Source organism: Rana temporaria, chromosome 10 (assembly GCF_905171775.1).
Source record: "Rana temporaria chromosome 10, aRanTem1.1, whole genome shotgun sequence".
NCBI classification, from domain to species: domain Eukaryota; kingdom Metazoa; phylum Chordata; class Amphibia; order Anura; family Ranidae; genus Rana; species Rana temporaria.
Genome location: NC_053498.1, coordinates 86,675,464 through 86,688,228, shown reverse-complemented (window position 1 = coordinate 86,688,228; position 12,765 = coordinate 86,675,464). Strand labels below are relative to the sequence as shown.

At 42.3% G+C, this 12,765-nt stretch overlaps 1 protein-coding gene across 1 annotated transcript in view; it reads left to right on the top strand.

The window, feature by feature from the left end:
- Positions 1 to 12,765, top strand: part of LOC120915285 (cytoplasmic phosphatidylinositol transfer protein 1-like) — a 176,958-nt gene that overhangs the window by 138,606 nt on the left and 25,587 nt on the right. The window contains exon 5 of the mRNA XM_040325664.1: positions 8,469 to 8,540. Coding sequence (XP_040181598.1) covers positions 8,469 to 8,540 — 72 coding nt within the window. The remainder of the gene's footprint in view (positions 1 to 8,468; positions 8,541 to 12,765) is intronic.

The following is a 12,765-nucleotide window of genomic DNA, read 5'->3' as shown; positions in this document are numbered from 1 at the left end:
TTGTAGGGCGAATCAATCTAGACCCAGGAGGTTTAGTTTTATCTAAGCCCTGGTCCAGGGCTGTGTTAGAATCCCCTCCGAGCACAATGGTGCCCTCGAGGTCAGGAGACAGGGTATCAATCATTGTCTTGAAGAATTTAGCTTGTCCCCTGTTAGGGGTATAGTAGGAAACAAGAGAGAATAACTGATCCCCTATCCTACCTTTAACCAGAATAAACCTTCCCTCTGGGTCAATGACATCAGATAATTTGACAAAGGCACATTTCTTGGAGAATAGTATCGCTACTCCTTTGGTTTTGTTTTCAGCACTGGCCAGATAAAATTGAGGAAAATGTGGGTGGAGGAAAGTAGTGCTATATCGGATAGGAAGGTGGGTTTCCTGCATCATGACAATGTCAAGGTGCATAGATTTGTAAAGGTCCATTACCTTCCTCCGTTTGATCTGAGAGTTCATACCCTGAACATTATGTGAGGCAATGCGAATATTAAAATCTACCTGATTAGCCATGTGGTAAAGAGTCGGCACCGCGGCTGGAGCAACCCCCACTCACCCACAGTAGTTTCGAAAAGAACGAAGTCATGAGGGCTGTACCCCTGAAGGCAGTCAGGAGGAGTGAAGCACCTGTAGGTGAAGAAAATCTTAGGCATGTTTGTATACAATTAAGGATCATAGGGTAAGGTGAGGGAAGACAGGAAAGAAAAGAGCAAAAAGGAACTCCCTGAGAAGAGAAAACAAGCGCTGGGGGGGAGAGGCCCCAGACGCCCAGGAAGTCAAACACAACATCAGCTCCTCTGAAATCAGAGGGAGCTGTCCACCCCTCGGAGACCATAAGGTATCCGACGGTTGGCTGGAGGCGCATTAGGACCAGGCAGGAACCAGGCGCCCAAAAATATATTATCGACCTGAATAAAAATTGCAATGAACAGTACACATCAAAAAAAAGAAAAAAATAATATACCACTTTTGTGGAATTAACGACCCCAGGTAATCGCCTCAGACTCCCCCCCCCCCCCCCCCCCCCTCAAAGAGTGGGTCAAGGAAAGCCTGTGCCGACCACCAGCAGGTACTAGCTTAGGAACAGTTTGGGAGAACTAGATAGGTAATATGACCTATATATGAAATGGAGAAGGAAAAAAAAAAAAAAAAAAAAAAGACCAAAATAAGAGAACATGAGGAAAAAATCCAATCGGCCTATCAGGCCTAACCATTGCTCAGAGAGCAAGCTAAAAGGAGCTTGGTGGTAAAGCACAAAAGTCACATTTCAGGTAGTTCCATTGTCCTTGGCTTTCTTATTCTTGTTCTTCAGCCACAGGGGAGATGGAGGGCTGGTAGGGATAGCTCTTTTGTTGGACCCTTGACACATGCTGGAAGTGTCCATGTCTGCTTCTTGAGCTATGATTTTCAGTCGCAGTAGCAGATTTTCCCCTTCTGATAGGGTGGAAAAGGCATATGGTTTGCTATTGAGAGAGAATTTGACCGCAAATGGGAAAGCCCACTTATATTTGATAGATTTCTGGGTTAACGCAAGAAGCAGGGGTTTCAGAGACCTTCGTCTTTGGATGGTGGAAGGAGATAGGTCCGCAAAAAGTTGTACTTGATGACCCTGGCACAATATGACCTGAGCCGACCTTGCTTGTCTCATGACTTCCTCCTTGACAGAAAAGTGATGTGGCTTAGCAATGATGTCCCTTGGAGAGCCATCTTTCCTAGGGGCTCCTAGGGCCCTGTGAGCTCTGTCTAGTTCCAATCGCTGAGGAGTGATGTTGGGAAGAAGATTTTTGATTAGGTCCTGCACTGCCTCAGGGACATTGATGACGGATTCAGGCAGACCTCTAATCCTAATATTCGACCTCCGTGATCTGTTTTCGAGTTCATCAATGCGATTCATGGCTACTTCCAGCTGGTCTTGAAGTGTTTGCATATGACTGTAATTCTGTGAGGTAGCTGCAATTGTTTCCTCCAATTTGCCCTCAACAGCTTCTATCCTAGTACCTAATGAGTGGAAGTCAGCCTTTAAATCACCCGTAATTTTGGCTGCTGTTTGCGACAAGCCCCTGTCTAATAAGGATGAAAATTTCAAGAATAGTTCCTCCATTAGGGTAGGCGACCCCATTGATAATGCGTCATGGCTGAGGGGACTATGCTGAGGTGAAACCATAGGTCCCTGAGGTGTGAGTAAATTTTCAGACATTATGGGTTGAATCTGAGCTCCATTGGTGTCTGGGTAAAGATAGTTCATATGAGGGGAATTTCCCAGGTCTTCCTGTTTGTTTTGCAGGGGGGAGAAGGGCGTCACTTGCCTGAGAGATCCCTGGTCAATGAGGCTGTGCTGTTGTGCCTGTGTGAGCCGCGCGGCGGCCATCTTGGATTCTCCTCACAATCGTTCCACGTCTCAGAACGGCAAAAGTATCTGGATTTCAGAGTACCCTGAGGTACCAAAATGTGCCCGCTGTCCCGAGGGCTGCCTGTGTGGGTTTGTAAAGCTCGGGGGCGTCTGTGTACCGAGCTACGGGCGCCGCTGTTCCTGCCTGGTGCGGAGCTCACGGCTCAGTCAGCCATCGCCGTTGCCCGCGCATGCGCACTCGCCCTCTATAGTTTGTTTTAAGTGAATATATTACAACACGGGCAAGGAATTTTTTTTCACTTTTACTTATACTAAACTTTACTGAAACTGGAGAGTGCAGACTCTGGCGCAGCTTTGCAAAGAAACCAATCCGCTTCCAGCTTTTATTGTCAAAGCTTAATTAAACAAGCTGACGTCAGAAGCTAGTTGACTACCATGCACATCTTCAGCAGATTAAGGCCTGGTTCACACTGGTACAATTTGAGATGTCAAATCGCATCTCAAGTCGGCGGCATTTGCCAGCAATTGTCGGCAATGGCACCGTCCTAATCGGTGCATGGCTGCACCGATTTCAAAAACTAGTTCCTGTACTACTTTTTATGATTTCGGGCTGCGATTTACATTGACATCTGTGCAGAAACCTACACAGATGTCTCTGAAATCGCGACCGAAATCGGGACTGCCAGCGGGAGTGAAATCGTGCGAGTTCAGCTGAACTCGCACAGCTTCACTCCCGCAGCCCAGTGTGAACCTGGCAAAGTGCTTCAGTTTTAGTAAATCCTCCCCCCTTTCTGTCAACCAGTTCCTGAGTAAACATCAGTAAATTATGATCATGTGCAAGGGGCTCATATCTACGAAAAACTTTGGACACTTTTAGAACCTTCATTTTCAGGAAGCCAAAAGCACTACACATCTTATCCCCCTGACCCTGTCCAGAAATCAGGAGTAGAACCTCCTTTTATGTAAAGATATGGAAGAAAGTACTGAGGACCTTGATTTTATAGTGGGATTTTTCTCTGCAACGTGTGAGGTTTAGGCTATGGCTTTGTGCCAAAAGCTTTCCACTGTGGACATACTAATTGATGCAAGTCTTTACCTAATTGCACCTGATGCTCCACAGCCAAAACTGACCCTTTTGGGTACTAATAGTTTGGCTAAATTTCAGTTCTTCATAAGCGAGAGAGAGAGAGACCATCTTTTCATGTAATGACACTCTGCTACACCTTAAGCCCAATTTGGACATTTTCACTTAGGGGTGTACTCACTTGTGTTGCCAGCGGTTTAGACATTAATGGCTGTGTGAGTTATTTTGGGTGGACCGCAAATTTACACTGTTATATACACTCACTACTTTACATTGTAACAAAGTGTAATTTCTTCAGTGTCATATGAAGATATAAAATATTTACAAAAATGTATGGTGTGTATGTACACATAGTCACAGGTAGTGTCGTGGTTGGGCGCTGCCAAGTGGAAGTACTAACGGCTTTGTCAGGTTTCCCCAGCCAGACCCTGGGGAGTGTGTTCCAGGATCTGTATCGCAGGTGAGGATTGTGGACCTCCTGGCTCAACAACAAACTGGACGGGTTTGTCTGCAGGTGCAGAGTTCCTTTTAGCAGAAGCAGTATATCCCTGGTGATTCTGTAGGATCAGTACATCCTAATCTCTGCCTTTTTCTTCCTCTGAATCTTACTCATCTGCAGGACTGAGATGGAGGGCATTGCAGTAATCCTTGTTGCTTGATTGGCACAGGTGGATGTGTTAATCTGTGTTATGCTGACCTGATAAGGCTCCTGGTGGACACTCTGTGGTTTACAGGATCTGCTGTCTCAATGACTAGGAATTACTCCATGAGATTCCTTTGTAAACTACAGCCACAGTTGTAGGACTAGCATTCAGTTCTCGACATTCTCCAAGGTCAGGGTATTGCCATTTCTATCTAGTTTCAGAGACTGTTGGCCTCTCCTTGTTTAAGACTTTTTTACTGGGACTTCCCCGTGTCTCCGTTTTGATCTGAATCTGGTTCTCTCTGTGCTTCAGAAAATGCCATTTGAACCTGTATAAGAAAATCTCCTCTACTCAGACACTAGGTAGTATTCCTTGTAGCCCTCACTAGTGTATGGCAAGTTTCTGGTGGCCTCATCTTGCAAGGAACCTTTTGTGATGTTGAGGATTAGGACTTCTTGCTCAAGTACATTTTCTGCCTTTCACCTCAACCAGGACATCATTCCCCTATCCCTACATCCGGTTCCAGTTTATTAAAATAAACGTTCTCTCCATTGTCTGAATGCAGCTAGAGATGAGCCTCTCACACTGCTTCTATTAGACTAATTCTGTAAACTTTTCATTAAACATTCTAGGTGGCTGAAACCGCTTATGGGCTCAAGGTTCATGTTCCACCCTTTCCTGTCGAGGCACACTCTAAAGCTGGGTACACACTATTCATTTTTTTTCCCCCTTCCATGCAAGGTTAGTAGAGCAATCTCCCCCACTGATCTGTTGTGTTCTGACGGGGACGGCCTCCCCTCCCCCCACCAGAACACTCCGATCAGCAATCTCTGCCATTGACTGAGAGCGATGACCAGGTTGCTGGTTTTCCAGCATGCTCGTCCAAAAGAAGCCGAGAAAAATTGACTGCTTCTGTCGGATAAACAAACCGACACACACGGGCTAAATGCCGGCTTCTGTCGGACAAACCGACACACACAGGCTAAATGTTTTTTATTTTTTAAACCGGCCGTTATCTTCCGACATTCGGTAAGTGTTCACCCTCTTTACTGTGAGTGTTTCTTTAGATTTTTGTCATCAAGCAACTGTTGTCTAGAACTACAAGGCTGCCACTTGTATTCTGGCCATGTGTTTTCAAAGTTCTACCAGGTAAATGTTGAGGCCTCATCTGACGACTTCAGGCGTTTGGTCTTTTGGCCAGCTCTAAGCAGCAGGCATTTTCCAGTCTGTTTTCTTGAGCCTGTTAGCATTTTGTTTGCGGTGTTGCCTATCCCTCAGTTGGACTCTTTTTGGATGAAAAATTGGCTGTAAAACACTTTTCTTGAAACTTAGAGGGACAGCGGTCCCACAAATCCTCCTTTTTTTTTTTTTTTCTCATATCAAAAGCACACAAAATTCCATAAGTAGAATACCATGTCCCCTCTTACAACCTTTGTATCCTAATTAATTCTGGTTTACCCCTCCAAAAGTGCCCCACCTCTCTCCCAGCTCCCCTTGGGACCACCCACCCCTCATCAACCTCTTTAAACTTTATAAATAGGTATTTTTTTCTGCGTTTGTGATCGTGCTCTTGGTACTTGCCTTGTCAATGCTCTTGGTACTATACAAAACCTGAAGCATGCTGGTAGTAGGAGGCGTTATTCTGGGCTGGCCTACAGTTTATTTTCTAGTATCCAATCCTCCGTATAAGCGAAGGCAAACTTCCTATGTCCCTCAATGAACTCCTAATTTATTTATTAATTGGAAAATATTTAAATCTTTGCCAAAATGTTCCTGTCCTTAGCCAGTCATTAAGCGTTCAGACTTAAAACTGTCGGACCTGCCAAAAGATTTTCTCCACCCGACATGCACAGCTTGCAATTGTATGTCTGTTGGTTCCACAAAGCTGTCTACGAAATAGTATTAAAGAGCATCTATTTCTCATTTCTGTATAATTGGCAGAAATTAATAAAATTTCAAATGAAAAATATGTAAGTTATACGACCATTCTCCAAAACTGTCAGAAGATTTGCCAGACAGTCTCCATTTGTAATAAATCCTGTATAACAATACATAACAAGCGATTTAAAAGCTTGTACATGCTTGATACTGACTGACTGGTAGCTCTCAGAATATTGCATGCATTTGTTTTTTAGGCTGTTTGACCTCCCTAAAATGTGAAACTGTAGATGGTGATGAGCCATGTATGCATGACCTACCGGGCTGCCAAACAATCTTTCTAAAAACATTTTAGTCTGCACTATGTAAATTTGCATATTTGAGCCAATGGAAGTTTGGTCAGAAATTGGTATCCATTGGCCAGAATCATGGACTTGCTTACTAACATACATTTTCTAAAATGACTGTAAACAACTGAATTTGACAGACTTTCTAAAGTCTTATTTAGTCAAAGGATTCTCTGAAATATGTAAAATGGTGAAACGCGGTTTCCTGCAATGCACCAGAGGGGGCAGGGTCACCTGTAAACGTCACTGGGTAACCCCGGCCTTTCTCCTTGCATCAGAGGGCGGCGGGGGTCACCCACGCACGTGACGGGTGGCCCCCGACCTCGGCTATAAAAGAGCTGTCACGGCGGGCAAGCTTTATGCGGCCGGGCACCTCCTATGGAGGCGGTCTCGTTCTTATCGGCGGGGCTTTTTTTTCTCCGTATCGCTCGAGACTGGAGTACATTTATAAATCATTTATTAAAAAAAGACTTGCCCCAAGCTGTGGTTTTGGAAATTGTAACACTTTTTTGTTTTTGTTTTCGTGAAATGGTAGGGGTACAAGGTACACATTTGGATCTGGAGTTCCCCTTTGTTAAAGGGGGCTTCCAAATTCCAATAAGCCCCCTGCCTGCAGACCCCTGCAACCATAGGGTAAGGGTTGTGGGGATGAGGCCCTTGTCCCCATCAACATGGGGACATCCTCTCCATGTTGAGGGCTTGTGGCCTAGTACGGTTCAGCAGTAGGGGGCACTCTCATCCCCCTCTTTTCCTGCGGCCTGCTAGGTTGCGTGCTCGGATAAGGGTTTGGTATGAATTTTTGGGGGGAACCCCACACCATTTTTTATATATATATATATATATGCAGGATTCCCTTTAAAATCAGGTCTGGTATGGATTTTTGGAGGAACCCCGCTGCTTTTTTTTTTTTTTTTTTTTTTTTTTTTGGTGCAGGGTTCCCCTTAATATCCAGACCAGAAGGGCCCCCACACATTTTTCTTTAATTTTGGTTCGGTAATGGACTGGGTGGAACCCATGCCGTTTTTTTTTCAATAACTTCTCTATATTGCCGGGACCCGACAATTCATTATAGCCATGAGTAGTTTTGAATGACTTTTTTTCCTGTTATAAACACGGGAAGCATGCGCTACTTTACAGACATACTATAGACACCCCCCAGGTACGAAATTAAAAGGAATATTTCACTTTAATTGTTTCCCTTTAAGCATTATTAAAATCACTGCTTCTGAAAAAACTGAAGTTTAAAAAAAAAAAAAATTGCATTGATGCATGTCCCCTGGGGCAGTACCCAGGTCCCCAAACACTTTTTATGACAATAACTTGCATATTAACCTTTAAAATTGGCATTTTTGATTTCTCCCATAGACTTCTAAAGGGTGTTCCACGGCTTTTAGAATTTGCCGCGAACGCCCCAAATGGTTCGCTGTTTGGCGAACACCAAATGTTTTTTTTTTTTTTTGTAATGACTTGAATTGACAGCTGTGGTTTACAAGCATTTCTCTTTAAGGAATGTAATTGAATTCCAAGATTTCTTTGTTATGTACACCATTTTACCGGTTAACTTTTTCATTTATATAGGGTGCATTTCACACACAATCTGATGTAATTTATTAGGCCAAAGAAGAAAATGGTAAACTGATGGCTGTGCAGATTTTGAATTGTTATATAAAGGAGAGGAACAGGACAAGGAAAGAAATGACCACACCAATAGTTTGGCTTATTTGCCAAACCGTGACATTCAGACACAATCTCCGGTCTTCTTTTTTGATCAGTCATTTGCAGGACAGATAGACTAGATTGTTTGTGTATGCCACAGACATAAGATTGTCTCCTCATGCATTTATATTCACCCAGATCAGGATAAACGCATTTCACAGTTCTGGGGACCACCAGGTTAGTACAAACCATGTAAATGTGTCTGTCTACGCTGTACAGGCTTTTTTCTTGCATTTATAGTGTGAACGAACCCTTAAGAGGAAATGCCTAGTAAATCATGCCTAAGGGCGTAGCTTGGCATTGAGGAGACCCCATGTTAGGTTTCAAGTCCCTTGCATATTTTTTAATTTACTTAACAGGTTCCTGTACAACTACTATGCTTGCTGTTTAATTATTTTGTGTGCTTATGTGATGACTTCTTTACACCATTCTTACAATAGAATTTTTTTTTCAGTGTTCTTTTCTGCCAAAATTTCAAATCAAAATAGAAACAAAGTTTGAAAATAATAATGGCTCCAATATACGGGTAAGCAACTTTAATGCATACTATAACCTTGTACTAAAAAAAATGAAAGTGGATGTAAATCCTCATATACCCAGTGAAGTGAACAGCCTCAGATGATGCACAGAGATGAAACGTATCTCCCTACATAGGTTTTTCATGTATATCTGCTGCCTTCAGCTTTATATACTGTTTAGAAAGTGCACGTCCTGTTAGAAATCTCTCTTCCTGATTCACCCGTGGGTGTGGGTTCTTGTGAGACAGCTGATTGAAGGAAAGGTGCACACACCGCCTCTCCTCGTAGGCAGAAAGGAAGAAACGATGCAGAGCTGTGCTGTGAATAGAACAGCTCTCTGCTAATCTATTTATTGCACACACTTTGACACAAAATTCAACCTGCTTTTATCTCCTGTGTCAGAACTTGATAGAAGTTATGCTGATAACCAAACTGAGCAGGAAAAAGCCACGGGACTCAGGGCTTTGAAGAGCGATAACAAAACACTGCAGATATGTGCCCGGCTCAAATTTCATGAATGGGGTTTACATCCACTTTAAAGTTGTAATCTGTGTTGCATGCAGTAGCATGTGTAATAATGTTTTTGAGCAGGGTATAATATGCCTCTTCCACCTCTGTTTTGCTGCTTAGGACAGGATAAAGTATTTTTTTGTTTTTTTTGGGGGGGGGGGGAACACGGCTGATGCCTGTTCTCTGTGGAAGATTTTACTTAGTTTTGTATTTTTCATCCCTTTAACCACTTAAGACCCGGACCTTTATGCAGGTAAAGGACCTGGCCAGTTTTTGCGATTCGGCACTGCGTCGCTTTAACTGACAATTGCGCGGTCGTGCGATGTGGCTCCCAAACAAATATGGCATCCTTTTTTTTTTTTTTCCACAAATAGAGCTTTCTTTTGGTGGTATTTGATCACCTCTGCGGTTTTTATTTTTTGCGCTATAAACAAAAATAGAGTGCAAATTTTGAAAAAAAATCAATATTACTTTATGCTATAATAAATATCCCCCAAAAAGATATAAAATAACTTTTTTTTTTTCCCTCCGTTTAGGCCGATACGTATTCTTCCACCTATTTTTGGTAAAAATCGCAATAAGCGTTTATCGATTGGTTTGGGCAAAATTTATAGCGTTTTCAAAATAGGAGATAGTTTTATTGCATTTTTATTAATTTTTTTTTTTTTTTTACTACTAATGGCGGCGACCAGCGATTTTTTTTTTTTTTTTTTTTTTTTGTGACTGCGACATTATGGCGGACACGTCGGACATTTTTGACACATTTTTGGGACCATTGTCATTTTCACAGCAAGAATTATATAAAAATGCATTGTTTACTGTGAAAATGACAGTGCAGTTTAGGCGTTAACCACTAGGGGGCGCTGTAGGGGTTGTGTGTGACCTCATATGTTTTTCTAACTGTAGGGGGCGTGGCTGGACATTTGACGTCATTGATCGTGTTTCCCTATATTAGGGAACACACGATCAATGAAGCTGCCACTGTGAAGAACGGGAAAGCTGTTTTTACACACAGCTCTCCCCGTTCTTCAGCTCCGGGGATCGATCGTGGGACACCAGCGGCGATCGGGTCCCGTGGCTGCGGAGCTCCGGGTCGCACACCCGCAGCCCGCGGCGGGGCACTTAAAGAGGACGTACAAGTACGTGCTTGTGCCCAGCCGTGGCATTCTGCAGACGTATATCTGCAGGAGGCGGTCCTTAAGTGGTTAATCCAGTTGTCGCCATGATGAGGGGGAGTCTCCCAAGCATGGACATGGACAGAAGTAAAAAAACATTAACCACGTTCTGACCGCCCTATAGCAGTTTTACACGTCATTAGTACAGAGACGGTGCATATTTTTAGCACTGGTCCCTAAAAAGTGTCCGTGTCCCGACTGTCTGCCGCAATATCAGTCCCGCTATAAGTCGCTGGTCACCACCATTACTAGAGATTGATATTGTGTGTGTATGTGTGTATGTGTGTGTATGTGTGTATATATATATATATATATATATATATATATATATATATATATATATATATATATATATATATATATGTGTGTGTGTGTGTGTGTGTGTGTGTGTGTGTGTGTGTGTGTGTGTGTGTGTGTGTGTGTGTGTGTGTGTGTGTGTGTGTGTGTGTGTGTGTGTGTGTGTGTGTGTGTGTGTGTGTGTGTGTGTGTGTGTGTGTGTATATATATATATATATATATATATATATATATATATATATATATATATATATATATATATATATATATATATATAATGTGTGTATATATCTATATATATCGCACACACTCTCGCACTATCCAGTTTGTAGACACTATAACTTTTGCTCAGACCAATCAATATATGCTTAGTGGGGCTTTTTTGTTACCAAAATATGTAGCCGAATACATATTGGCCTACTTTTTTTTTTTTCTTTTTTTTTATTTAGATATGTTTTATGGCAGAAAGTAAAAAAGGTCAAAGTTTGTTTCGGTACACCTTCGCATGAACACGCAATTGCCAGTTAAACTAACGCAGTGCCATATCGCAAAAAATGGTCTGGTCATGAAGGAGGTTAAATCTTTCGGAGGTCAAGTCCCAAAAGGGGGGGGGGGGGATTTATTTTAAAAGTTAAACTAAGGGTCCAGATTCATATTACAATTAACTTTATTGCATGCCTTTTCAGTTCAATAATAGGGGGGGGGGGAATGCAAAAGGCCAAGTTCACACTATTGTGTGCCTGGAATGCGCAACACTCCAGAGAGATGCACTACTGTTTAGCAGAAGCACAGGGGTGCCATTAACTATTTAAGGGGTTGAAAAGTTTGTTTTTTATTTTATAAATAGGTTCCTTTAGGCTAGTGCATTGTTGGTTCACTTACCTTTTTCCTTCTAAGTGTTTTTTTTCTTTGTCTGAATTTCTCACTTCCTGTTCCTCCTCAGTAAGCTGTTCTGGCTGACTAACCCCCATGGATGATGGTGGAAAGCTTACTGGGGAGAAACAGCAAGTGAGAAATTCAGACAAAGAAAAAAATAAACATTTAGAAGGCAAAGCGAATGAAAAGGTAAGTGAAGCAACAATGCACTATCTTAAAGGAACCAATTTAGAAAATAAAAAACAAACCTTTACAGCCCCTTTAATGGCACCCCACTCATCGGCAAAATGCCTGTGTGGAATTGCATGGTGCCATTTTGTGTAGCACGATTTTCAAAGATGGTTTGGGACTTCTTTCTACCTTTTTTTTTTTTTTTTTTTTTTTTTTGATTTTTCAAGAGGAACAAGTAATGACAATAGAGCGGACACAGCCGCCAAAGCACTTGACTGTTCTCTAAGTAGAATAAACAGAGCAGTATGCGGAACATAACATTGACGCCAATATCAACATATGTAGAGTACGAGCCACTAATCGGAACATAACAGTAGTTGGGGCACAAACGGGGACTTTTCCCCACTTTTTTGTGGGCAGGGCAGTCCATTCGTTTCAATTTTTACCTGCAAAATGCAGCCCACACAAGTGTGAACCGGGTCTAGAGGAGATTTCCCTAAAGTGAACTTGAGACCATACTCTGAACAAAAAGCCATTTATTTTATTTTGAACAAGCAGGACAACTTGAAGCGGTTCTAAAGCCTGAACGTATTCTGCTTTATTCTACTATGACATTACATTTTCTATTTACAAATGAAAAAGTTTGTTATGCTCCGTTTACATCTTGCCGTTCTCAATTGCTGCGATTCTGCCCACAATTCTAAATGGCGGCAAATTGTGGGATGTCCGTGCGATCCCCGTCACTTTCAATAACACCCCAATCGCAGCACGATTTTCCATGATTCGCCGGGTGACAATCGCAGTGAAATTGCGCAAACAGAATCGTGGGATGCCTGACACCCAAAAGAAGTACAAGAACTTATTTTTGGCGACAGGTGTTCCGCAATTCTGTTTGCGTGGTTTTACTGCGATGTTCAATGCAACGAATCGCGCTATTTGGAACATCAAGATGTAAAAGGAGCCTAAAAGTGGGCCAATAGATAATTGTGATGTCCTCACGTAAATCTGGTATTAAAAACAATCTTTGTCCAAATCGTATTATTTGCATGTGTCTGGTGTAGTGTTCTAATAAGCTAGAAATGCAAATACTGTTATGCTAGGAGACGGTAGTGCTTTTACCTGCAAATATTTGTATTGCAAATCAAGTAAGGGGGGAAACAACAAATAGTGAGTTGTTTGCATCCATGACACACACTTAGATTAT